This window comes from Camarhynchus parvulus, chromosome 4, assembly GCF_901933205.1.
Source record: "Camarhynchus parvulus chromosome 4, STF_HiC, whole genome shotgun sequence".
In the NCBI taxonomy this organism is placed as follows: domain Eukaryota; kingdom Metazoa; phylum Chordata; class Aves; order Passeriformes; family Thraupidae; genus Camarhynchus; species Camarhynchus parvulus.
This window is the reverse complement of record NC_044574.1, coordinates 71,159,017-71,186,462: the sequence shown is the minus strand read 5'-3', so window position 1 is coordinate 71,186,462 and position 27,446 is coordinate 71,159,017. Positions and strand designations below refer to the sequence as shown.

The following is a 27,446-nucleotide window of genomic DNA, read 5'->3' as shown; positions in this document are numbered from 1 at the left end:
AGTTTTAATTTCTGTCCAGAATAATTTCTCATTCTTCTTCTAGAAGGGACACGCTGCATTTCCAGCCAGACAGTCCCTCTGGCCCTTTGCTAATTATATACTTTCCTGGGGAGGATAAAGAAATCTGTTTCTGCATTACCTCTAACAGTTGGGGTTTTTTTTTTAAAGTCACCACCCATAAAATTTATTATATATTTATTTTTAAAAAGCCTAGCTCGGTAGTTAGGATCAGGAGCATATCTGGACATACCTAGAATTGTGAAAGCTCCTCGTTAATCAGCCAATGACTTTGGCTGGGCTGACATTTTCCTGGCTATTTTTAGAGCATGACTCAGATGCTGCACTACGGAGCCGGCAGAAATCCCTGTGGGCTGATACCACAGCCTCATTCAAAGCTGTGCTGAAGCATCACTTGAGAGGGAAAGGGACTCAAATGGGCAAAGAATTTTGTTCACCTGCCTTTGGGCTTTCTTCAGAAAAGCAAGTAAACATGGGAAACAAGATATTATGGCAACATAAGGGGATATTAGGAACTGGAAGGGAAATTGTCTCACCTGGCTCTGATAGGAATATTTTCAACACATTTTTGGGCTGGTGGATAAAAACACAGAGCCTTATGAGTGCCTGCTCCTAGATGTGCAGCTGAAAACCCAGAAGACATATTTTAAGGCTTTTTTCCACAGCCAGTGCTATGAGTATTTAACTGAAGCCTGTTTCCCTGCCTGTGTGAAAGTCTGTAGCACCAGTCTCAGCTCCCACCCGGCCTCCTGACCATTTGTTACTGTGAAGAGAAGACCCACAGATCTGATTAATGACTGTTTGGTAAGATCCAAGGGTATAGATGGATATTGGGGCTGGGGGAAGAAAATGAGGATGCAGGAAGAAAGGCATCAGTCTTTTGTGGTCTGCCTTGTTCTCATCAGTAACTGCCATGTGTCACTTCACAGAGGGCTGATGGAGTAACTTTGGGGGCTCGTTTTTAAATCCCTGTGTGGCCTCCAAGACCCGCCCCTTGAAGCAGCATATCACTAGAGAAGAAGCTATTCCTGTGAGCCAGGTTTCTCTTATGAAGGATGATGCAACCTGAGTCCTCATCGATCAGCTTTAATGCAAGTCAAAGTAGTAAAACCTTCCCATGAAAAAAATTCCCTGGTTCCTCCAGTCACTGGATTTTATTTTCAACTTTTTTTCTTTCTAATAGCAGAAAATATATTTGGCTTGAAGCGTAGGGGACACTTTGCTGCATCCTGAAAAGAAATAATCTGAATTGTTACGTGTTAGTTCAAACAAGTAGCAAGGCATCTCCCTGCTCAGCCTGGATGTGGGTACCTTGGGAGCTCTGTGAGGGGGTTGAGGCCAGGAGCCCACCCCCCCACTTTTGAAGAACCTGACCCTCTCTTTACCCTGAAGAAGGGAGAAATAAAAGCTATTTTAGCAGAATCTTCAGAGTAGGCTGTTCTAGTGCACACAGCAATGGTGCTTAGGGAAAGGCCAAGCTGTGTCCTATCCCTCAGCTCTCACACGGATTCTGTGCCACCTGGGTTTGCTGGGCTACTGATTACAGCCATGTGTTAACTAGGGCTTGGAATTACAAAAAATGCTTCCCACTACGGCTCTGTAACATGTCACAGACATCTTTTATGAAAATCCTTTCCTTAGGATTTTTCCTTCTGAGAAGCTGAGAGGCCTCAGGGACAAAATGCAAACATTGATTATCTGCTGCTGTGGAATGCAACAGGTGCATCTGTGATTGGTCCATGTTGGATGTTTGGAATTAATGGCCAATCACAGCCCAGCTGGCTCTCTCTCTGTCCGAGCCACAAACCTTTGTTGATTCATTCCTTCTTATTCTTAGCTTAGCTAGCCTTCTGAGATGAAACCTTTTCCTCTATTCTTTTAGTATAGTTTTAATGTAATATATATCATAAAATAATAAATCAATGACTTCTGAAACATGGAGTCAGATCCTCGTCTCTTCCCTCATCCTCAGACCCCCGTGACCACCATCACTGTAACACACCCCACTTATTGTCATGGTGCCCCTGATCCCAGCACACCTGCCCTGCTCCCGTGTGCCATCCAAGTCCTGGTGCCTTGGTCTCTGGCTTGCTTTGGGATGCCAGGCTGTTTATGCCCCTAGCAGAAGCAGGGTTTTCCTTCATTCCCCTCCCTCTTAGTTAGACATGTTCTGATTTTATTTCATGTGTGAGCTCCCTGCTGGCACTGGGGTGGCAGGGGCAGGTGGTTTCCAGAGCCAGCAGCACCACATCCATTTCTGTCTGGCACTCAGCCTGGCCAGGGAAATGTTACCATGGCTCCAGAGGGAGACAGAAGACACTCGTAGCACATATAACTGGGCATTGCAGCAATATACAGGAATGGCAGAAACCCCTGGACCCCATCAGCCAACAAGTGAGAAGCAGAAAGCTTTAAGCCCTAAGGAGTTTTTGTCATGGTTTGTTTCCATCCTATAATTATTTTAATTCTAGTCAGTACAACTACAAACATTACTTCTGGCGCCATCATCTTAGGCAGTAGAAAATCCCACAGATCAATAGGATATTGCATTATTCCCTTCCATTGCTTTTAGGTCTCACATCTTCCATGCCTTTATCTCAGGCAGAAGTAAATAACTACATGCCTGTTTTCTGCAATGGCATTTTACACATCCCTTAAGCTTTCTCTACGAAACAAACACCCATTTTCATATCCATCTTTAATGGGGGTAGAAAGTGCTTAGTGTCCTGCAGTATTTATGACTCTCTAGGTGCTTCTTATAGGAGATATTGGATATTGGACTAACTAGAAGTGCTCAAAGCAGATACAGAACACTAGCTAACTTAAAGCCCAGTGTGATTTCCATCTCCATCCCAGGAGCCAGCTCTGAAGGCAGCCATGGCTCCTCTGCCCAAGGCAGCTCCCCAAGATGAATTGCAAAAAAAAAATCTTCAACCAAAAAGCCCCACCATACTTCAAATTAATTCATATACATCCTAGAGAACCATCTTTTTCTCCACTTTTTTTTTGGTGATAATCAAATACCAGGCCAGAGTTGCCTGAGCACAGCCAGCACAGAAAGTTGTTGCTGCAGAAAATAGCTCCTCCTGTGTGATCAGAATATGAACAGCTGAGAACTTACACTAAAAGCAGAGAAGAAAAATGGCTCTGCAAAATACAGCAAAGCAGCAAGCTGCCTTTGACCAGAAATGTGCTGCCAGCTCGTGGCCAGGGCACCTCACACGGACCCTGCCCTTATCCTTCATGCACTAATTAAAATCCTTTCAAGAGACTGCAAAAGAAAAGGGGACTGGAAAAGGCACTGGGAGGCCCACATGGCACCTGACATTCCCTGTTGGCTTGGTTTAGATGATGCTTATATTTATCTGGTTTCTCAGATGTGTGCATCAGCAGCAGGAGGCCTGACTGGCGGAGGGGGGCAATTTTCTCTTGTGCCAGGACAGCAAGAGGAAGATGAAGCTTTCCACATGGCCTCAGGATCTGCTTGGAGGAGTTGGCCAGCTTCAGCATCTGCATCAGCAGCGCCAGCTGTGGGCCCAGTGGCACCACTCCTCTGCGGCACAAGGAACAGGCTGGGCAACTTCCTGGGATTGCTGGCACTGGCACAACAAAGCTACAGCCATTCGTGTACATTTCCTAAGCTCCTTTCCCAGGTTTCTTTCCACACCTGCTCCATGAACACAAGCACCCAGAATCCCCCTGGAGTTCCTTGCACACACAAAGCCAAACACTTGTTGAGATGAGCGCATGAGATGTGCTACTGCAGGCTGAGCCATCATTGCCTGGCCTTCCTGCACTTTCCCCTCTCCAAGCCACTGCTCCTGACTCAGCAGCCTCTTCTCCCTCCCCAGCCTCATCTCACTGCACATGCACATCCTGCCCCTCCTTTCCTCCTCCTTGCTTCTGCTTTGCAAGCTCAACTACGTCGTGTCAGGTACACATATATCAGGTTTTCTAAACATCCTGCATCACTGTAGCTATTTTAGGGGGCAGTTCTTTAAAGCACATCTTGTTTGCAGCTGTTCTCGTGTGCTGTTTTGCCACGTGACAACCAAAGCCAGGTAAACACAAGGAAACACAGCAGTAGTGGAGAAGAGGCAGGGAAGGAGGGAAAATACTCCTGAGCATCAAGGCTTCTGCAGAAGTGAGCAATAAAGGAAATATAAGCATTACCCAAGGAATAGATGACCTGATTGCAACCTCTCTGAATGGGAGTCAGGAATAATTCCTGTGGGGTTGGAACAGCAAACTGGGACTGACCAAGAAGCTGGAGGCTGAAAACTCATAGAAAGGATTAGAAATGTAGAGGACACCATCTATCATCATGTCCTACATATGTGGGAAACAAAGGTGCCCAGCAGGCCTGCAGGCAGCTCACAGATCTGGCTCCTGCTCCTCGTCCTTCACGGACCTTGAAATGACCTGTCCTGGGGGGCCTGTCCTGCTGAGATGCTGCCCCAGCCTGAGCTGCTGCTCTTCCTTGGCCACCAGCATCCCTCCAGCAGGAAAGTCCCAAACAGCAGCTCCCACACAGCCCTGCTCAGCTTGTGCTCTCACAGCTTATAGCTGTAGACCAGGACAATCAATTCACAGTTCCAGTGGTTTTCATTAAAAATCCCCAAAAACCCACTCAAACACCTCTTTAACACACCCACCCACCATGCTCAACACTGAATATCCTCCCTTCAGCCAGCTTACCCGAAATATTCATTAAAAAAATAAGTATTTTAACATGTTGCTTTCAAAGAGTTTTTCTTTTTTTTTTTTTTTTTTTTTAAAGAGGTCAGCAGTGTCATGTCATTCTGAACAGTAAAAATGGAAGCATGGACTCTGAACTTAAACACTAATACAAGCTCTCCATCAGGTCCTGCAGCTTGCTACCTGCAGCTTCTGTACCCCCTGCTCAGTGTCAGAGGGTCCTGGTTCTCTAAAAAGGAGTAACAAATGTAGTGAGAAAGGAGCAACAGGGGTGACAACATTTACAGTAAAGTATTAAAAGCAAAGATTAAAAAAAGAAAGAAAGGAAAAGCTTTTGGCTCTCTGGCTATCAGCAAGCACTGCGAACAAAAAGGCAGAAGCAATCTCTGTTTCCATCCAAGTTTGAAGAAAAACAAGACAGATAATGTTTCCTAACATCAGCAAGAATAGCCGTAATTGGGAAAGTTTCTGGCATTACAACCAAGGGCAAACCAAAATGAGCTGACAATTCCTCTGCTAGAAAGTCAAAATCATATTTATGCTTTGCATGTCGTTTGTATTTAATGTGTCACTTGTGTGGAGTCCGACTTCACATCCCCGGGAGGGTCCAATACATTTTGGAATTGCTCTGGTGAATATCTCCAGTGCCTGAGGAGTGAGACTCAGTGCCATTGATTTGCCTTGTTCCTCTGCCGGTGAGGTTTCGTCTCAAGGGACATGATCTCGCTGCTGCACACAACTATCATTTTTAGCAGAGGAGACAGAGAAATTCTTATGGTCAGAATGGAGCTGCTTTGCCACTGATGGAGCTTGGTGGCCAACAAAACCCGTGCACAGCACTCAGGAAGTAACCACCACCCGCAGCCACTCCATTTCCACGCCTCGGTTGGTGCATTGGACACTGTCAGCCATTTGCCCAAACGGAGCCCACGCTAAGCAGGACCCCAGCTCAGAGTGATGCTCCCCCTCACCTTGACAAGGAGCCAGACTCCAGAGAATCCCCCACCCCAAGTTGTTTTGTGTAAAAGAAATATGGCCTTTTATTAAATAATAAGGAATGCAAAACGAACCCCAGGAAAGTGCAGGGTGCTGTGTGGCAATGCACAGGTGCACTCAGGGAGCGTTCAGACCGGGAGCTGGTGGCAGGGTTTAGCCCCAGCTGTCAATTAAACATCACACAACTCTGCTCACTCCCTGTCATGCCCAGTGGGTGAGGGAACAGAATCAGGAAAACAAAAAGTAAAAAAAAGTAATACCCCCTTAGCCCAAACCTTTGTGGGTTGAGATAAGAACAGTGTTCTTACTGAAACAAATTAAAATAATAATGAAAATACATTAAAAAAATTAAGAAAACAGCTGATGCATGATACAATTGCTCACGACCCACTGACCAACATCCGATCCCCAAAGAGTGGTTGGCCCGTTCCTGGGTAACTCCTCACAGTTTATATCCTGGGATGATTTTCTATAGTAAGGAGCATCCTTTTGACTGGTTTGGCTCCACTATCCTGGCCATGCTCCCTCCAGACTGTGTACGTCCTCACTGCCAGAGCATGGGATACCGCAAAGCCTTTTATTTAGGGTAAGCACAATGTGGCAGCAGCCATCACATCAGTGTGGTACCAATGTTATTCTCCTATTAAACCCAGAACTCAGCATTGACCAGGTACTTAGAATAAAATTGACTCTATGTCAGCTGAAACAAGGACATCTGGGCAGACTATTCCAGTAAGGCACAACCAGCTTCAGGGAAGAAATACATTTTTCCTACCAGTCAAAGCACGGGCAGGTCCGTAACGCCCTGAAGAACAGGGCCCCAGCGTTGCTCTGAGTCCTTTTCTTCTATCAAAAAGGTGAACAAAGCCGCAGCACAGGAAGCAGAAGGCAAACAAGCAAGCAGTACTCTCCTTTCAGAGGCTCAGTGGCTCCATACCCAACCCCCAGAGGAACTGAAATGGCAGGACCTTCCAGCCTGCAGAGCATCTCCCTCCCTCCCAGCCGGCTCAAGCAGGAGCAGCAGGAAAGGCCCCAGCTGGGCATTGCCAACATGCATCTGGGCAATTTGGGCAGCTGCTGGTATTGAAGACTTTGCTAAAACAAAGACAGAAGTGGTTTGGTTTTTTTTTTTTTGTTTGTTTTTGTTTTGGTTTTTTTTTTCCTTAACACTAATGATCCTTTTTAAAGCAGCTGTAAGTCAGTCGGGGTCAATTTTCCATAGGAAAATCCCATGCTCTATTGTCCTCTAAGACAATTAATTTTAAGCCACCACCCTCATCAAAGCAGCACTGTAGCCAGCACACCTCCGTGCAGTTCTCCTCACCTGCTCTTTGGTATTTTCTGACTCTCACACGAGCCAGGCTGAAACTGAAACTCCCCTCCTGCCTGCCTGGGTGTGAATAAAACCTGCCCTGCTCCCGGGCAGTGCTGCTGGCACAGGGAGCTGGTGCCAAGCACCTCCCTGCTGGTGAGTGAACGCACCCCAGGGTATTTCACACCCTGAAGCTGTACCACAGCCTCCCTTGTATCCCGGGGACATGAACCAGCCTGGAGAGGAGGGGTGATGGCTGAGCTGATGAATGGCACTGGATTACATCTGGTGGAATTGTGTCCAGTAAATGTGTCCGTGTACAGACAGAGGCCTCCCGTGGCTGGGCTGACATGGGCTACAATGGGCATCACGCTCTAATTTGGGGTTTTACCTGCCTCAAAATTCCACTCCCATCTGAGTGCAATTCCCAATGCAGGGTGACTCTGGCAATTCATGTCTGGACCTATTCCTGCAGTCTGATCCATAGCCCAAGCCATGCAAAAATAACCAGCTTTTAAATGGTTTAAGTGCATGCACAAACAGAAGTTTAACCAATTTACTTTAACAACATCTTTTAGTCAAAGTGTAGATGAAATGTGCCATTTCCTTCCCCCACGGGATCAGGCTGTGGTGGGGGCTGTAGTGGTGGGGGCTGTAGTGCTGGTCTCCAGTCCCACTTTTGTCCCTTTCCTGCTGAAGCCACTGTCACCAGGTGTCCTGGCTGGGTTTTGCTTTGTTTTCCCTGGCTGTGACCTGGGCTAGCAGTTCTGCTCCCCTCCAGCAAACCTGCTGGGCAAGGCGCAGCTTTCCTGGGCTGCCCTTCAAACACACCGCGGCTGAGCCGGGGAGCCCCAGCGAGCGGCGGGCAAGGGCTGATTGCATCTTTGTAGTGAAGTGACCTGCAGCCCATACCGGAGGTGCTCTGCTATAGAATATGCGGCCACTCACGCCCAGACCCGGAGGGGATGCTTTGGTGGCTTCCTGCGCTTCCCCTCCAGCGCGATGGACACGGAGGGAGCTCGCTGGGCAAGGGGGAAAGTTCCAGGGACAGCAGAGAATCCCTCCACAGTGGGACTTTTCGCTTGTTTAACGCGGCAAACGGGCACTGATTTGGCTCAATAAATGAAGCCAGGCGCGGGCAGGGCGCCCGAGGCCGGATTCGCGAGGCGGGAGAGCCTCCTGCTGGAGAGACACGGCGCGGGATGCGGGATGCGGGATGCGGGATGCGGGATGCGGGATGCGGGATGCAGGATGTGGGATGCGGGATGTGGGATGCGGGATGCGGGATGCAGGATGGGATGTGGGATGTGGGATGTGGGATGTGGGATGTGGGATGTGGGATGCGGGATGCGGGATGTGGGATGGATGTGGGATGTGGGATGCGGGATGTGGGATGCGGGATGTGGGATGCGGGATGTGGGATGTGGGATGCGGGATGTGGGATGTGGGATGGGGATGCAGGATGTGTCCCCACGGAGTGACAAACACCGCTTACCGCTCATTTTTGGAACCACTTTCTTAATCCCTGAGGCTGCGCCTCTGCCTCCCTTCCATCTCCCCAGCCGTTATTCCTTTGCCTCCAGGAGCTGAGGCTTGGCACCCCTGGGCACCTCTGGAGGAGCCCTGGGATATCCAGATGCTCAGGGCTGGGGCACGCAAGGAGCATCCCAAAGCCATGGGAGTGGGGAGTGTCTCTGCTGGGATGCTGGGCTGCGTTACTGCCATGGCATTTGTGTCCATCCTGCTTTCCTGACGTTGTGCTCTGCCTGGGACTCCATGCCATGCAGTTAAGGAAAGGGCAGTGAGCTCTGGAGAAAGGCAGCAAGAACATAGAATCATAGAGCTATGGAATTGTTAAGGCTGGAAAATACCTTTAAGATCATGAAGTCCAACCATTAATCAGCACTGCAAAGCCCACTGCTAAACCGTGTCCCTGAGTGCCACATCTGCATCCTTTTGAACCCTTCCAGGGATGATAGATAATTCCACTGCTTCCCTGGGCAGCCTATTCCAATGCCTGACCACCCCTTCAGAAAGAATTTTCTCCTAACATCCAATCCAAATCCCTGCTACAACTGAAGGTCATTCCCTCTGTCCTGTCACTCATTGCCTGGGAGCAAAGACCAAATTCCCCCAGGCTACACCTTCCTTTCAGGGAGCTGTAGTGTGTGATAAGGTCGTCCCTGGGCCTCCTTTTATCCAGGATAAAAACCCCAGCAGCTTCTCATAGGACTTGTGTTCCAGACCCTTCCTCAGCTTTGTTGCCCTTCTCTGGTCACACTCCAGCACCTCTATGTCTTTAGGAGCCCAAAAATGAAGGAAGGCATGGAACAGTCCACAAAGTAAGACTCTGAGCTCAGCCCCTGCAGCCAGGCACCACTTATACCTGTTTTAGCAGTTCAACTTGATGATCTTAGAGGTGTTTTTCAACCTGAAAAATTCTATGATTCCATAATATAGTAGACCTTTTTAAAACCAGATCAGCATGAAATGACACCTCCTTTCATGCTGCACCTGCTTTTTAAAAGTTTTACTATATTATGGAATCCTTGTCCTGGTGTTGCTCCTTTGTAGGTGTCTGCTCCCAGCCCCGGCTGAGTCAAAGTGGGCTGCTGGTTGGAGCCAGCGTGGCTGCCCCAAGCAGGGACAGAGGAACAACTCCATCTGAGCTCTGGGTTCCAAGAGATGGAAGCTGTGGCCCTGCCAGCCCTTTGAAGGCATCACCCCTCCCAGATGGCTGCTCTGTCCCTCTGCCAGGATGGACATGTTCCCAGCTGGAGCAGGAGGAGGGACAACTGCCTGGGTCTCAGCCACCAGGAGCTGCTGCTGGCCTCCCTGTGCAGGCTTGCCTTGGCTCTCAGCTGGGGCGATGGGCTGCAAACCCAAGCTCTGCAGATGTCCAGGAGCGTGTCCAGAGGAGCCGAGCAGCAGCCTGCAGCAGGGAGTGGCCCAGGCATGCGAGGGTGGTGACACTTTGCCCACTCCCACTGCTGCCAGGACTTGCCAGCAACTTGTTTGCACAGAGATTGAAGCTGAGGAATGAGCGTTTTGCAAAATTATAGCCTCACCTATTACACACTGATTTCTTATAGCTGAATTCTGATGAATGCATTGGCTCATTAGATTTATTTTGGGCCATGAAGTCCTATTCCCTCAGGGATGCCCCCAAACCTGATCTCCCTGTGTTAGAGAATTGCCTTCTCAGTGTTTTTGTCCAGAGTGGCTTCCTGAGACCCAGCACAGGTGAATGCATCTCCTTTATGGGTACCCTAAAAGTGCATTTTCTTTCTTAGCATGGTTTGGATATCACGGGACCCTGCATTGTACATACTGCTGTGCAGTGCAAACCTGGATAAATTCCCTTTGAATCTCACATCCTCTCCACTGACTGTGATGCATCTGAGTGTCATCTCCTTGAATCAGAGGGGAGAATACAATTTGCCTTATTCCTTCTGGAAAAAAAACCCACAAAGCAACAGCGCACAGAGCAGCACAGCTTCATTTCCACATTTTGACCAGAAATTCATTCCATATAGAGCCGAGAGTGATGTAATGTGAGCCCCAGGTAGGTGCTCACACCCAGGCATGGATTGCCTGACACCCTCCGTTATTGACAGCCCCGGTGGCGCTGCCTCTGCTGCAGCTGCTGCCCCAGATGTGTGGGGCATGAAGCTCATCCAGCATCTGGCGCAGCTGGCCCAGCATCCGGCACAACTGGACCAGCATCTGGCACAGCTGGACCAGCATCTGGCACAACTGGCCCAGCATCTGGCACAGCTGGCCCAGCATCTGGCACAGCTGGCCCAGCGTCCGGCACAACTGGCCCAGCGTCCGGCACAGCTCGCCCAGCATCTGGCACAGCTGGACCAGCATCTGGCACAGCTGGCCCAGCGTCCGGCACAACTGGCCCAGCGTCCGGCACAGCTGGCCCAGCGTCCGGCACAGCTCGCCCAGCATCTGGCACAGCTGGCCCAGCATCTGGCACAGCTGGCCCAGCATCTTGCACAGCTCGCCCAGCATCTGGCACAGCTGGCCCAGCATCTGGCACAGCTGGACCAGCATCCGGCACAGCTGGCCCAGCATCCGGCACAGCTCGCCCAGCATCTGGCACAGCTGGCCCAGCATCTGGCACAGCTGGCCCAGCATCTGGCACAGCTGCCTGCGGGGAAACGCGGCCCCGCTGCCCCCGGGCCAGCCGGGAGATGCAGGCAGGGGACGGAGCATCTGGCGGGCAGGGAGATGCGCGGGGAAGAGCGAGACGGGATTTCTTGGCTAGCAAGACGTGAATCCTCTTTCCAAAGGCAAGCCAGGGTTTGTTTTGGTGCGGAGGGCTTCTGCCCTCGGGATGGGAGCTTCAGGCTGTGCTGCTGACAGGAGCTGAGAGGAGAAAAGCAATTCGCGGCGCTGCTGGCAAAGCCACGTTAACCCGCAGGCGGTTTCCCTGCCCTGAGCCAGCTGCTGTGTGGCCAGAGCGGAGATGAACGGGGCGGGGTGGGTGCACAGGAGGCAGCAGGCTCTGGGCAGATGAGAGGGAACTGGCCACAGCTGCTGCCTTCCCGGCTCCGGGGGGAATACAATGCAGGGCTCCAGCCCATCTGGCATGGTGTCACCTCGGAAGCGGCGCCGTGGCTGGAAAAGAGCTGCGTGTGCTGGCGGCACCGGCCGGAAAGCAAAAAAGGTGCGCCAGGATGGGGCAGGCCGGGACCCACGGCAGGGCTGCGGCTTGAGCCAGGAGCTGGCTCCTTCACGGACTTCTCTCTGCCTTCTTTCGCATCTACTGGAGAACTTTTCTGTAAGTCTCTTCTATTACATTTAGGCAGGACTTTTTACTGTGCCTCAAACCAGCAGGACCAGCATACCCGTGCTGGATGACACAACAATCCCTGGGCTCTCCTCCTCCCCCTGCTCCCGGGGATGTCTGACAAGGCAGGGGAAGAGCAGCTGGGTGACGCCTCACAGCAGCGGCGCAGCTCCCACTGAGGCACGGCACCTTCTAAAGCAGGCATCTTTAAAAGCTGTTTTAACATATCTGGGCTCAGGCTGCAGCTCTCCCTTGAGGCAGCAGAAGCGTTTACCTCTCCCACAGCTGCTGCTTTCTGTTTAGAAGCAGCTGAAGGGCAGAGGGAGACGTGTCACGAAGGCCAGGATGTCACTTGGGTCCCTTCCCACTGGCACCCTCTGCCTCCCATGAATGCCAAAGCGCGCAGTGGCTGAGCTCAGGGAGAAACAACCCACAAGTTTCACTCATCAGGAAACTCCAGGTTTACACAGGCTGTTAGAAAGTACATACAACACAATAATCAGATTTGTTTTATTAAAAAACCTGCAATAAAATTCCTTGGAATTCACCATCTCAACTTTGAGAGTTGCAATATTTTACTAGTACATAATAACACAGTCTCACATATTTACATTATAATCCTCTATATAACAAAAATAGCCATGTTGGACTACTGATTAATGCTTCCAAGTATTAGCCTCAACATTTCGGTATTTCCCCCAGCTGAGTCACTGTCTATGCTCTTTAGCATTCACAGTATTTAACAAAGCAAAAAGGACACAAAATAATAAAAAGTACGTGTCTCATGATTTCAGGCAAATCCCTTTAAGATGGCAGTTCTCCAACTCCCACATTTTTCAAGAGAGATAAAGTGCATTGGAGAGGAAGATGTATACGTTACAAAATGTCAGCAAAGAGTTAAAAGTTTATTTGCAAGACTGTACAGAAGGGAAAAAAGGCAAAAAAAAATCTTCACAAACTGCTACTGCACAGCTTTGGCAGCACGTCACAGGTAGCAGGGAAAGGGAGGGAATGAAAAAGCCAACTACAAGAAAAAGGATGGCCCATGCAAATGCCACAGTGTGATTGTGTCATGACCTTTTGGTAGGTGTTTCTCAAACCAGAGCTGCAGCACAGCCAGAGCCACGGGGCAGGAGTGTGACAATCCTGCACGCCCCAGCCTGCTGAGGCTGCTGGCTCTGCCAGGCAGGGACAGAGAGCCGAACCTCCCGGTAAATCTGCTCCTGCTGTCCAGAGCAGGACTGATTCCTCTGGAGAATTTCACTGGGACTGACCATTGTCTCTGAACTTCATGAAGTTATTTTGTTAAGCTGTGCTCTGATCCGTGTGGTATTTATTTCAATTGGGATTTTAATTCCCTTTATAACACTGGCATTTGCTGGTATGGCTCTGCTGCATGTGAGAAGAGACATGGCTGGAAAAAGCTTTGTAGCCATCACTGAAAACCAGGATACTGCTGCTTTGTTCAGGAACTGCATATAAGTGGGATGCTACCTTTTTTTTTTTTTTTTTTTGGTTTGCTTATAAACTACTCTAAATAGAAATAATTCTCTTCTGGAAATGGATGGAATGTATATTTTGACAAGTACAAAACTGTTTTAAATGTTCACTAAATACAAGGAACATCTTGGTATAAAAATAACAGACCCTCCCACCCACTGTCCCCTCTTTACATATCTAATTATAAAATGGTACAGTCATTTCAGGTTTCTAACATGAAACAAGTATTGTGGATGGCATTACATACATATACAAAACATTTAGATATCTGACATCTGAAATAACTGTATACATTCAGAGCAAACAAGCATCTCGATCTGGCTATTGTGTTTAATGCTACTCAGAACCAAGAATCAAGAAAAACACAAGAAAGGGAAACACTAATACTCCTTTTTTTTCCTCTCATTTCTTTTTCCATTCACTACAGAAAGAAGTAACTTCCACCAATTCACAATTAAAATGTTGGAGAGAGGCAAGATTAATTTCAGATGGAAAAATCATCCGTTGGCTTTTCATTCAAAATCCACATCTTTCATTTCTTTATTTCTCCCTTTGAAATACAGCTCCTGCTTAGAAGGGTGTTTCCTTGACAAAGAAATGGGCAGATACAGGGGCCAAGTGGGTGTCCAGCCCAGCGGGGTAGTGGCACAGCAGAGGGGCAGCCTCACCCTTGCCCTCACTCTCTGTCCCCACCCGCAGCTGCCATCTGCTTCACAAACAAATCCTCCCTCAGCAGTCCATCTGGCGTTCCTCATCCTCTGAAGCTATCAATCCGTTCACCTAACAGCTTGGTAAAATGAAAGCAGTGCTTATTTTGGATCAATTTCCCCTATTGAAGAAGCCTGTGAAAGCAACACCTCCAGCCTGGTTTTCCCTCAGCCCAAACCCCTCCCCACTGTGGTTCCTGCTCGGGCTCACCGAGCTGATCCACTGCCCTCATGCTGCCTGCCCCAAATCCCTCACACGTTTTTGCATCTACAAAGCAAATGAGTCCACACAGGGCTCAGTGTTCACCACAAAGCTCCAGTGCCAGGGTCAGCACTGGCCATGAGGAAGCTTGGCTGTCCCCAGCCTGCTGGAACCCACGGCCTGCTCTTCACCAGGCCCTGGAGCTGAACGTGGGCAAGCTCCCTTCCCTCTGCAGCCTGCTGGAACCCACGGCCTGCTCTTCACCCGGCCCTGGAGCTGAACGTGGGCAAGCTCCCTTCCCTCTGCAGCCTGCTGGAAGCCACGGCCTGCTCTTCACCCGGCCCTGGAGCTGAACGTGGGCAAGCTCCCTTCCCTCTGCAGCCTGCTGGAACCCACGGCCTGCTCTTCACCCGGCCCTGGAGCTGAACGTGGGCAAGCTCCCTTCCCTCTGCAGCCTGCTGGAAGCCATGGCCTGCTCTTCACCCGGCCCTGGAGCTGAACGTGGGCAAGCTCCCTTCCCTCTCCAGCCAGCTGGAAGCCATGGCCTGCTCTTCACCAGGCCCTGGAGCTGAACGTGGGCAAGCTCCCTTCCCTCTGCAGCCTGCTCCGAGAGACACTGGCAGCACAAACCACAGCAGAGGAAGCAGCACTGCGCAAGTCTGATCCCGTGATCTCCTCCCCTGCAACAAAGGCTCACCCTTGGACAAACACTTGTGAGACGGGCTGGGAAGGAACAGGCTGGGTTTCTCTGCCATTTTAGTCCTGTGAAATGGATGCACCCCAACATCAATGCCTTTCTTGCAATGACTTCCTTGGGATTTGATCCAGAGGTCATTAGTGAAATCCAAGGGACTGCTTATCATATGTGATTTCAATAATTTCTTTTTCCAAATTGCATCTATAAAGCCTTTTTTCTTTGTGCCACAATCTCCCTCAAACAAAGGCCTAAAAATGACAACTGCTTCTGATTTCACAACAGTACAGTTCCCATACTCACATCAATGCACTTTTAAAGCATACATGCCAATTTAATTCTGTAGAGTGCTTAAAGAATGAACTGCAGTGCTATGATAGTCCTGATCCTGGTTTTGGGGCTCTAAAGCAGCCGGGAAATAAAAAACCCCAAACCCTCAGATCTGTATGCCCAGGAGAACAGGTGAGCTGTGGGGAAGGGATGTAGGCCTGAGGCCTTGCACATCGGCATGCACACATCAGGTCGTTTGTGAGTGTAAAGTTCTGCCTATGCCTATGCATGCTACCTCTGGAACAGCCCTTTGGGAAGGCAGCTCAGTGAAACCCAAGGAAATCCAAGTACACTCTGAGTGCAGTTTCTGTCTCACCAGGTTTTGTCCTGCAACCCAGCCTGAGGGCTAATGGGCCTTGCTAAGGCAAATGTTTCTCGCTCCTACCACTTGCTCATGGAAAAGCAAAGTGCTTCAGATGACAAGACAGGAATTACTGGGAGAAGCACAGGACCAATGAATGACAAGAGTGCCGTTTCCTGGGAGTCACACGATCTCCTGGCCACTGCCCCTGTGCAGGAGCTGCCCCCACTCAGCCATGGTGCCAGCCTGCAGAATTGTACCTGTGAACACTTGCTTGTCAGAGGGCTCAAGAGGATTTTGCTCTTTCCTGGCTGCATGCTAAAGGCTGCTCTCCCTTCTGAGCAGCCACTAGTGCATCCCCAGCAGCTGAGCCCCACCTACTTAATGGCCAGGCTCAGCGGGCAGCAGTGCCAAGGTGTGCATGGGCACACAATTAAGGCTTTCATACATGTTACAAACACACATCAGGGAGTCTTAACATTTACGAAGCACCTCAAATTCCCGAGGCAGTTCACAGGTTATATGTGCAAAGGATATTGTCAGTCAGGTCAAGCTTCAGGAAAACATTTCTTTTTGACACAGGGGCTTATGTATGCTCATAGAAGACCTGTTGAAAATAATTAAATTTTAGTGCAAGTCCAAAATTAATTGTGTTTTTTTTTAAGAAGGATGGAATAAAACATTTACTTAAGTGCTTTCCTAAGTTCAGGCTTCAGTGATGTGTAACTCAGCTTTGCCCTTACCATCACTTAACAGTGCTCAGAGCTGCAGAACACCTGAGGACAGGGATGGAACAACATCTTCCCTGAGAGAAGCTGCAGGTAGGACTGGGAAAACAAAAGCAGAAAGACTCCTGACCCAGATTTGCTAGGATGCCTCTTCTAAAAGGCATATCACTAATTGGGGATATGTCAAAACCACTCACAGCCTGGCACCCTGCCCCTGCTAGTGGCCACCTGTGCACCCCAAGGGATCTGATCTAACATGGGGCATTTAGGAAAAGTGTGTGCACAGCACAAGACCTCTACAAAGTTCCTCATTAACTCTCAGAAGGGTCTGAATTACCTAATCTGTGATGCCTTTTTGAGCACAGCTCCCTTTAATGATTTTCCTGGGCAAAGGACCCAGCTCAGTATCAGCTGGGAGTTTCCCCTCCTGCCTTGCTTTTCCACAGGCTTTGCTTGTTCTGCTGTGCCGTGGGTGGTTCTGCTATGGCAACAGCTAATTGGTCAATCTATCCATTGAGATCAACTTAATTCAGTCCATGAAATAAAACGAAGACCTTGTGACAGCTCCTCTGAAACCCAAGCAGTTTGGCCAGGAGTTCTCTGCCTGTGTGCTGAGCTACAGTGTGCATATGTGAAAGGATCACTGACAACTTGGACATGGTGTTTGTGATGTTCCTGTGACATGTGGCACCCAGGCTCCAGTGCTGCAGAAGAAATTGTACCAGTGTGTGGCCTTTCTGTAAGGAGCCCTGACTGTAAATAACCAGCCTCACTCCTTCCCCTGCAGTCGTTTGAAATTAATTTCATTCCTGGGTCAAAATGTGATGTAAGCACCACTTAAATCTGATTTCAGCATTATTTACAGAGCTTAAGTGGAGCTGATGCAGTACCTTGTGCAAACCCTTGTGTGTAGGGATCAATTTCAACATTGATGTGTCAGGCCTTTCCTATAGCAGCAAGGAATAGAGAATACATAAAAGAATAAGGAAAACAAGATTACAGAACCACAAATATTGTTAAGACTAACCTAGTGTACCCTCTGGAACAGTCTGTAACTTTCTTTTTTAATCAAGATTTCCAGCTGCCTCTATCTCTTTAATTGAAAAAAAGATTTTCATTCCAATGGCTTCTAAAGATGTAACAGCACATTTGTGGGTCATATTCATAGAATCACAGAATGGCTTGGCTTGGAAAGGACCTTAAAGATCATCCAGTTCCAAACCCTCTGCCATGGCCAGGGACATCTTTCCCTAGACCAAGGTGCTCAGAGCCCCATCCAACCCAGCCTTGAACACTTTCAGGGATGGGGCACCCACAGCTTCTCTGGGCAGCCCCTTCCAGTGCCTCACCACCCTCACAGTAATAATTGATTTCTAATATCTAATCTAAATCTGCCCTCTTTCAGTTAAAAACCTTTACCTCAAGATTACCATGAAATTTAGGGACTAAGAACATAAAACAGAATTAAACTAAATGTGTAATTAGTTCTAAATGGACAGAAGAGCATGGAGAATATTTTTTCCTTATTTCTGTACTGAAGAAGCAAGTCAGCCAAAATTTTAGGGATAAACACATTTGTTCCTGAATAAAATCTGACAAACATAAATTTTGGCTGGAAGCTGGTTTTCACATTTAACAAGTAAATCCATAAGGAGATTAAATGCAGTGAGCCCCAACAGTTGCATTTTGAGATGCCATCATGACACTGCCAAGTCAAAATGTTTGACCTCTGCATGAAATTTCAATGTAAGATGAATTGTTGATTCTGTGGCCTGACTCAGGAGGCAGTAATGTGATTCAAATCATCTGACTCTCAACAGGAACTATGTATTCTTGTGTAACAGAAAGCTTCTTCATAGTTGAGTATTTAGACTGAAAAACCAAATCACACACTGCACAATTAACAATGAGCTCTTACCTGGAAAGCAGAGCTCAGGATGAAATAAATTATTATGTCAGGTCATTATTATTTAGGTGTTTTGATTTATATTAGTTCTTTTATTTTCAAATTCCCTCCCCAAATTCCCTCCTCAATATATTTTGGTGTATGTATCTGTATACAAATTGCAAATATTCTGTTATGCTTCTGAAAACATTGACAGGGACTCTGGACTCTGGGGAGGGCAACAAACCACCTGAATTCTTGTTAGATAACAAGCAGACAAAAACTGCTGTCAAAATGTAAGAAATGAAACACACTAAGTGAAAAGACCCAAAGCAAACCAGGAATTAAACATTTCAAATGACTGCCTCTTGCTCCCTTAGCAATTTCTGACACTGACAGCAGCATCTCCAGACCCTTTGTAAGAATACCGTCACCTGCTTAATGCAGAACTGTTAATAAGCAGCCTCTGGAAACCTCTCAGATGCTCCTTTAGCCCACTGATCTGGTTTTGGTCTGTAAAATTAAAAAGTGATGTTATGCTAGATCTTTTTTTCCAGCTACTGAATTGTCACTTGGAGGAAGGACACAAATGTACTGACACCTGTGAATAGCATAAAATACAGGACAGGACTACATGGATGGATGGATGCTTTAAGCTCTTCTTTCTCTCCTTCACACTGTACAATACTTGTCTAGAACAGAACTTGAAGAGACAAACTAATGCCATTTTAACCCAGATTTCTGCTAATTCAGAGCTCTCTTACAAATAAAAGCCTTCAGAATATACCATTTCCAGGCCTGCCACTTAATGAAGGCAGGTGTTACATAATGCAGGGTGCTGGTGCATGATCCTTCTGAAGCCAGCCACGTGTAATTCATGCAGAAACAACAAGGCAATGATAAATCCTGGTCAGATCATGAAGTGACCAATGAACAGGAATTCAGGTTTCTGGACTGAACTCTTGAAAAAGCTGGGGTCAGTCAATAAAAACAGATTGTCCATCCATAACAAACTATAAACAAACAAACCAAATAAACATATGCCTTTTCAAAAAACACAACAAAAATTTGATTGAACAAGTGTAAAAAACACTCAAGCTGTCATTTCAGCTGCATGTTGATGAGCCCCTGGAGAGTTCCATGCCCGCTCTCAAGCACGTGGGCAATCTGGAAGTGTCCATCTCCCACGTGAGCCAAACAGAGGTGTGCAGGTGATGAAACCGCATCCAGGCAGACACAACAGTCGCTATTGCTTTTCATGACCATCTCAGCGTGGAGTGTGCAGGAGTGACAGTGCTCTGGAGGCATATGCATGACTGGTCCAAATCCTAGAAAGCTGACTCGGTCCCTACCTGTGACCCTCCCCTGTAGTTTAGTGCTGCAGCTCTGTTTTTCAAGATTTCACCTCTTCGCAGTCTTGGTCAGTGGAAAGCTCCACGTCAGAGAGTCCAACCTCCATTGCCATAATCAATGAAATATCTGAATCACTGCTGACTGCTGGCTCCTGCTCATCTGTGAGGGTAGAAAAGACAGGAAAAGGTCACGTCTTTCTGTTAATGAATTACTGATTTTTAGTTCTGCAGGTGGAATCCAGAGGTCTCTCCGCCACTGAGATTGTGATTAGATTACAAACTTTGCTCTTATTTAATATCTGTCTACAACACTTCCAAAATATCCCAAAATTCAAGACATTCATAGTGAAAAGCATGATGAAAAGGAGTCTGGATGGGTAACATTTTTTTCTCTTAATCCTCTCAGGGCTTTTTATCCAGGTCCTTCATGAACTTCCTCCCACCCTGTGAGAATTTCCCTCCCTGTCCCCTTTCACTTTCTCAACCTGGCATCATCCTACCCTTCCCCACAAAGACAGCAAGCTAATGACAAAGCCACAGGCACCTGGTGGAGCAACTGAATCATCAGGAAAACATTTCCAAGAGGAAAAAAATCTGCCCAAACCCTCAATAAGTGATAGAATGTCAGAGGACATTTTTAAGAGGGCACTACTCTAATGTAGGAACATTGGCATTGGACAAGGACAAAACAAATCCAGGACTTTGGACCAGGCTACCTTTCTCAAGTGGCTTCTCTCATCCTCTTCTAGTCTCTTTAAATTCACTCTTTCCTCTGATTTGAAGATACCTTGCAGGTTCTTGATCCAGGCCAAAGGGATCTACCTTAATGCACCATGACCCCAAATACTCTAAGAGTTGTATTGTTGACTTCTGCCAAACTCAAACCACATCCTTGGAAGAGCAACTTGTTTTTGTTTTGATCCCACAGCACTTACCATGTGTATATTTAGCAGCAAATAAAGCCAACAGATTTTAAATGACTAAAAGCTAATTTTCTTCCAAGAACAATCAGGAGAAGCAAAGCACACTAGGGAGATTTTCAAAGGCACAAAACCCTCATAGGTGGTGAAGTCCCTGAGACAAAAATTTGATGGTTCATATTTTCAAGTGGTTTAATTACAGAGATGGTATTTATATTGTAACAATACAATGTATTTAAATCTGTGGCAGTTTTTCCTTTACATATTTTATTTTTTAGACATTAGAAGCAGAGCCTGATTGATACTAAAAAATCTAGAAATTGAATATTTAAGAATTAATAAGTAAGAAACATGACAAAGGAGCCAGGAAAATAATAATTCCTCACAGTTTAATTATTCACTTGAAGCTAAGTGAGCACAGTTAATCACCTCTCAAGAGCAGCATGATTTTTAAAAATTTTAGATTTTAAACCCCCCACATGTGTTTACTTGTGCTGGGATTGGACCTCATGCTCTGCAGAGAAAGCTTGAATGGGGTCTGCATGATTCAAACTGAGAATCACTGTTCTCCTTTGCAACTCTTCCCAGTTTTCACCCTGGATTGCTTTTATGCTTTCTTGATTGCAAGATAAAGAATTAATGCACACAACACGTTTATATCTCTATCTTTTTTTTGCCCTTTCAGTATGACATTAGTAAACATTTCAAGGCATTGCTTCTGACTGTAAATGTTTCCACCAGAGGTGGAGGAAGTATTTACAAGCTGAATGATACATCCTGCAGATTTAGGGGTCTTAAATGTCATTGAACCTTCAGGCGAGCTGCTGGGTCCTAGAGTACATCAGAGCATCTCATACACCTCCAACACCAAAAGCACCATCTCTAGTGGTAACAGCTCCCTGAGTCAGAATAATGTGGTTTCAGACCACTGGATTATTTATCATTCCTCTAGAATTAGCAGGATTCTCAAAAACAGTGAAAATTATGCTTAAGGGCAAGTTTGTATTTGCAAGACAGAGCTCCTGAGGTTTAGCCATGTTGAACAGCCACTTGGGAGACAAGGTGTTTTCCACCTGAACTAGCTGTGCAGAAGAAAAGGACTGGCTGAATAGTGACAGCCAGATGCATGCTGAAGAGGCAGGCAGAGCTGCCAACACCAAATGTCAGAGCGTCCAACAAGCAGTGTTTAATAATGCTGAAATGTTGTTTCAAGAATTGTTGTTTCTTCCAGGGTTGCACAGCAGAAAAAAAATCTCAAGTTCAAGAGTTCAAGACAGGCAGATAGAACAGGACCAGATTTGCAGCTCACATACCTCGTATCTGATGGAGGTACAGCAGCACACACTCTCCAAGCCAGTAAACTCGAGTTTTACTTTACAAATCCTATACAATTATCCAAATTCTTGGATCTTAGTCTTTGCAGTGTGGGCTTTTGCAGTCTTCTTTGGAACTGAAGTGCAGGTTGGCAGGAACAAGGAATGATCCTAAAAATGCCTATGCCTGTGCTCTGGCATTGATTTTCCAGCACTGTGATAGGGTCTAGAAACAGAAGCACTGCACCTTCCTTGCTTGCTACCAGTGTGGCAGTTCAAAATCCTAAAGCTACAGCTTTGGCAGAGTGGGGAGAACACCCTGGACATCACCATCCTTACACCTTCCCTTTCAGGGAAGCACTGCCATTTCTCTGGAAGCTGTAGAGCATTACATAAGGAAATGAATGCATCCCTCAGCATTACCTGCTGGCTGTGTACACAGAGTCCTGCTGTGAGCCCAGCACACACAGGATGAAACTCTGGGAGGCTGCAGAAGTTGCACAGACACGGATTAGCTGCAGGTAACTCTGGCTGCAAGGTCTGCAAGCTGCCTCACCGTGGCTCCCCCACACAACACAGGCTTGCCAGACTGTGCTGCTTTGTTTTGTTGGGTTTTTGGCTGGCTGCTCAGTAACACAAGCCAGCACAGTTACTGTTATTTGCTAAAGGTAAGCAAACCTCAACTACATGGCAAGTGCCAGGAGCTTAGCCTGCGTTTTGCATCCCTGCCTTTCAGATCCTATTTACAATGACAAAGCTTCTACAGTCACACAGCTTCTACAGGGGATGCCTGGCTCACTGTTAACAACCCTTACGGCCCTTCTGCAGGTTTTTTGTAATTTGCTGTTTTTCTTAAAGCCCTGAAATCAGATGACGATCTCAACTTTCAGTGAAGATCTCAGCTTCCACTTAAAAATAAATGAAGCTTAAGAGGCAAAAAGGAAACTAAGTGTTTTAAAAATTAAATCTCTATTTTCTAGACCAATTTTATGCTGGAATATCTGACTTGTGATTTTAGATACTTGAAATTGGCAACCCTGTCTAACCACACACACTATAATACTTCCACTGTGCTTTACAGCACTTCTTGCCATGGGCAGAAAGCCTTTTGCTTAATGAAGCAAAAGGCACATCTCAAGCTGCTTTCCAGCCAGAGTGTTAGTGCCTACAGCAGGGAACTGTAGACGTCCCTGCCACATTCCTCTCATGTCAGAGAAACATAATACACCACAGCATGCTGCCTGTCCAGACAGACTTTTTCCACTCACTTGTATTTCCTGACACACATTTGTTTCAGAGGTGAAATTAAGCAAACTCCTTCTCTAGCCAATATTATTTTGGATCAATTACAGTAGCATGGGAAGAATATCACCAGGTAGATTTGGAAGTGGCCTACACAAAGGTGGTACAGCTCTTGCTTCTTGAAAAGTGCATCAAGTGATGCTTACATTTGAGTAGTAGTGCAATCAAACAAAGATGAAAACAGCTAATTACTCTGGTGTGTTGAAAACAGTAAGATTGCACACCAGTAATAGTTATCTACTGCTGCTGCTATTCATAACCATTGGTGTAAGTCTGTAGCTGTTGTACACTAATAAATATTCCAAAAGAAAGAGGTCAGACAATGGGTTTCTAAGAATTTGATACTGCTTCAAGAGGCTTGGGAGGGAGCTAAGCATTGAACAGTGAGTGAAAAGTGCATTTCCAAACCCATTCCTCTGCCAAGCATACAGGCATGGGCACCAGCTGAGATGGGCAATGACCCACTCAAGGGTGAGAAACAAGCTGATGAAACTCTGGTGGACTTTGCACTCGTGGAGGCCTCACTCCTGCTCACCACTGTGCTCCTCCCGAGGAGGCCACATCCCATGCTGTCCTTTGATGTCCCTAGGACACAGACAGTGCCATGGGGCTCTCCTAAAATTGTTCCAGATTGCCCCAGAAGCTGAGTTTTCCCCCAGGCTCACTGAGCTGTAAAAGCTGTAAAAGCCCGTAACTGGGCTCAAATGTCAATAAGCAAATTGCATCCAGGAAATCAGCAGAAAAATGAGACCACACTAAAATGTTAACAACAAAAGCTTCTTGGCATTAAATATATATAAGGTTTGTCTAAGATGGCACTTCTTTCCTTCTCCAGACTTTTGGGTAGCTCTCTGCTATTACACCCAATGACAGTAAGCAGAGAAGTACTACTACTCATTTCACATCCTCATTGTAGGGAAATATACCTTATTTCAGAACTCTTCTGTTTCTGAAGATGGATTTAAACATAACCATGAAATCCCTGGTGTTAGTTATGCTCCCAGATCTAAAACACATGGAATACCATGAACCTTATTTCAGTCTAGGGCTCACTTCTGAAGAAAACGTTCAGATGTGTCTAGAAGGATTTTGCTTCATAAGAAACCAGAAATGTGGCCATCTCCTAGAGCTTTGAGGACCTGATCAGAAAATATATCCAGAGTACTAGAGGCATTGATATGGGATCTTTATCAAAACACATTCTGCTCAGCTTGAAGCCACAGAAGAATGACAGTGCAAGCCGCACTATTCAGATTTTGTTTCCAGTGTAAGAACAACCAGGATACAATTAATCACATTTGATTTATGAGAGAGACATATCTAGAGTCCTCTGTTTTTCTTTGTCTCTCTAAGAAAGCACTTTACCATTACAGACTTTATTGTTACCTCCTAGTGTGGCCTTGCCATTTCATCACTTGGTTGTTTCTAGTCTAAGAGGAAGAGCATCTTATGAAATTATTACCTCAAATGGCAACTATTTCACAACAATACCAATTAAATTTATCACTAAGATCCCTTCTTTTAAAATCACTACTGATTGTTAAAATTATTCTCAAGTTAATCATCTCACAGTTCTCCTTGGATCATTTTATAAGTCTCAAATTCCTACCGTATCATCTTGAGAATTGTAACACTTTAGAATGGGCCATAACCGCGCTAATATAACATTAAATGAAATACATATTTAAAAATGCCTATAAAATCTCTAATGCAAAAGAAACAGTGGGGATATGTTTGAGGAGAAAGGGTTATAAAACCCCTTGCTACTAATGCAGTCCTTCTGTACACAGAGGCTAATAAAACGGATGAAGAAGTTTGGCTGGCTACGATTGAGAGCAGAGCACCGGGGAAATATTTCATTGCTGTTCCCTAGAATCAGAGGGAGATTTATCTGAGCAGCCAGGGGAACAAGGACTTGTGTGGTAACTGCTTTTGGAAGGAAAGGTTAGAGTCGTTTTTGTAAATAACAAGCCAGAGCTCAGTGAATGTACCAATGGCAACAGAGCTTCTTCCAGGAGGTAAAGCAGATGATGTTTGAAACATTTTGCAAGGAATACCCAGACACCAGCACACAGGGAAAGAACCACATGCCATGACCTGGCAAGATTAATTCAAGAGGACACTTCAAAAATATGTTTACCTGCACCAAACCCCTAAAAGGGCAACGAAATTTCTTCTCTTAATCTTTTTCTAGGGTATGTGGTTTGGGAGAATATACAGCATCTCTTAATGAAAAACAGCCAAACACAAGGTTCCTTGGCTTTAAACATTCTGCAGTATGAAGGGCTACCATCATCATCATCATCTGGAAATCACACCCCAGTATCTCAAGCTGAGCATCAAAATTGAAAATTTATTAGTAATATAACTAATTTCCTGAAACCTAAATTTGGAGCATGTTGTACTTAAGCAATAAACTTTAACACCAGTTACCTGAGAAGACATTTTGGGCTTTGGCAAGACCAATAAACTCATTTTCAGAGAGAGTGCAGAAAGTATCAGCACCCCAATGCTTTCTCCAAATGAAAGTAAGAAAAAATTGTCCAAATAAAGCTAAATAACACAGAGAGCGGCCAGCAAACACATTTGCAAAAGACTGAGCAAAAAAAGGGGCAGAATACATACCAGATGTTATTGTATGGAAGTAGTTGGGCCCAACTGGCTGGAAAAGTAAAACTTATTTTTTCCGATTGTATATGTATGTATATCTATCTTTAATGAGCATATACATCTTTGGGATTTTACCCAGGAATCGGAACACTCAGCCTTTGAAATTCACAGCACACATTAACATTAGTTTAGTAGTCAACACTTTGGAAATCAGTCTCCTCTCTGTGAGAGACTAGTTGACATTTTGGGAACTTCTGCTCAGCTGCCAATCCTCCCTGTGATACAGCAAACGTGCCTCTGCCTGGACACAAGAAAATAGAATATTTTTGCTTTCAGTTTAATTTCCTCTTTGTTCTTACTGTTTAACAGATCATGCTCATCATGTTCCTGAGACCAGCAGGGAAACTCCTTCTGTGGCCCACATACTGCAACATCATTTTCTTTTTACATGACTAGACTTTCCTTTTTCCCACTGGAAACTCAGTCAAAATTTGGTCACAAAGATTACCAGAACAGTCAACGGAGTCATGATACTGTCTCTTGCACTTCATGCTCTTGGATCAGCTCATCCCCACATTCAAGGTCCTTCACAGTTTATCTGCACATCTGGTCTTCAGGGAGTCATAAAGAGACTTGGGTTGGAAGGAAGCCTAAAGATCATCTAGTTCCAGCCCCATGCCATAGACAGAGATACCACCTATCAGATTTTATTCACTACAAAGTGTTTTATTCCATCTTTGACCCCACACCCCAGTCCCACACTCTCGTCTTGTTTCACTGACAGACAAGAACCACTCTACTTCCTTCACAGCAGGGCCTCCAGCCTCTTTAACCTCTGCAAAGCTGCTTTTCCTTCCTCCTTCCAGGCCTTCCTACTGTCTAGAAGGAGAGAGGGACAGTGGGATGCTGCTGCACTCCCTCCTTTACTGTTCACCACTGGCCATGCTCAGTGCCCAAACACTGCACCAGGGGCACCTCTGGTCAGGACACCACGTTCTTCTCATCCCCCGGGAAGTTCCAAAAGTAAATGTGCAGTTATTTCATTCAAAGTACCAACTGGTACAAATTATTATTATTTAGAAATGCAAAATCATTCATGTCCTTGATTGGAAATCAGAAAATGACATCTCCCATAACAAGGGAAAAGACTAAAAAGCCACTGAGGCACAGGGCTGCAAGTACATGGCCGTTGTGATTTTCAAGTACCTTAGCTGCCTTTGGTAATATATTACTGCATTCAACAGCTGCCAGCTGTCCCTGCAGTGACCAGGCTGTTATACATCTGAACCATCAGGTGTGGTATGGGGACTATTGACTTGGTTTTCTCGGCTGCTGAATGACCAGCACTCCTTGGTGTTACTGCAAAACAATGAGCACGGAGGGATAAAGTTACAGAAAAAACACACTTTGTCATGTTAATGGTGTGAAAGGGGTCTTGTAAGGATTATCCCAGTGGCCAAGGTGAAACATGTGGAGAGACAAACACCGTCTGAGCAGTGAGCAAACACCTTTACTCACACTGCCAGCCATTCAAAAGCCTGAAGGGACAGCAGGGTGAGACAAAAGCAAACCCTAAATGCTGTATGTACTAGTGTGTCTTGTACAACACATAACCTATTGGCAGGCTGGCAGAATAAAGAGACTTTTACATCCAAGCAGGATAATCCCATAGTTCAATCCTGTGCACCTTAGCTTCCACAGGCTGTCCTGGGGACTGCTACTGTGACTGAACTTCCTTATCTATATTTTAAAAACCCAAGTCAGCAGTGTGCTCTGC

At 46.3% G+C, this 27,446-nt stretch overlaps 1 protein-coding gene across 1 annotated transcript in view; it reads right to left on the bottom strand.

The window, feature by feature from the left end:
• Positions 1 to 17,569: 17,569 nt before the first annotated feature.
• RNF150 (ring finger protein 150) overlaps positions 17,570 to 27,446 on the bottom strand; it is a 108,435-nt gene continuing 98,558 nt past the window's right edge. Inside the window, exon 7 of the mRNA XM_030946913.1 lies at positions 17,570 to 19,684. Within this exon, the coding sequence (XP_030802773.1) occupies positions 19,566 to 19,684 (119 nt within the window). The 3' untranslated portion in view covers positions 17,570 to 19,565. The remainder of the gene's footprint in view (positions 19,685 to 27,446) is intronic.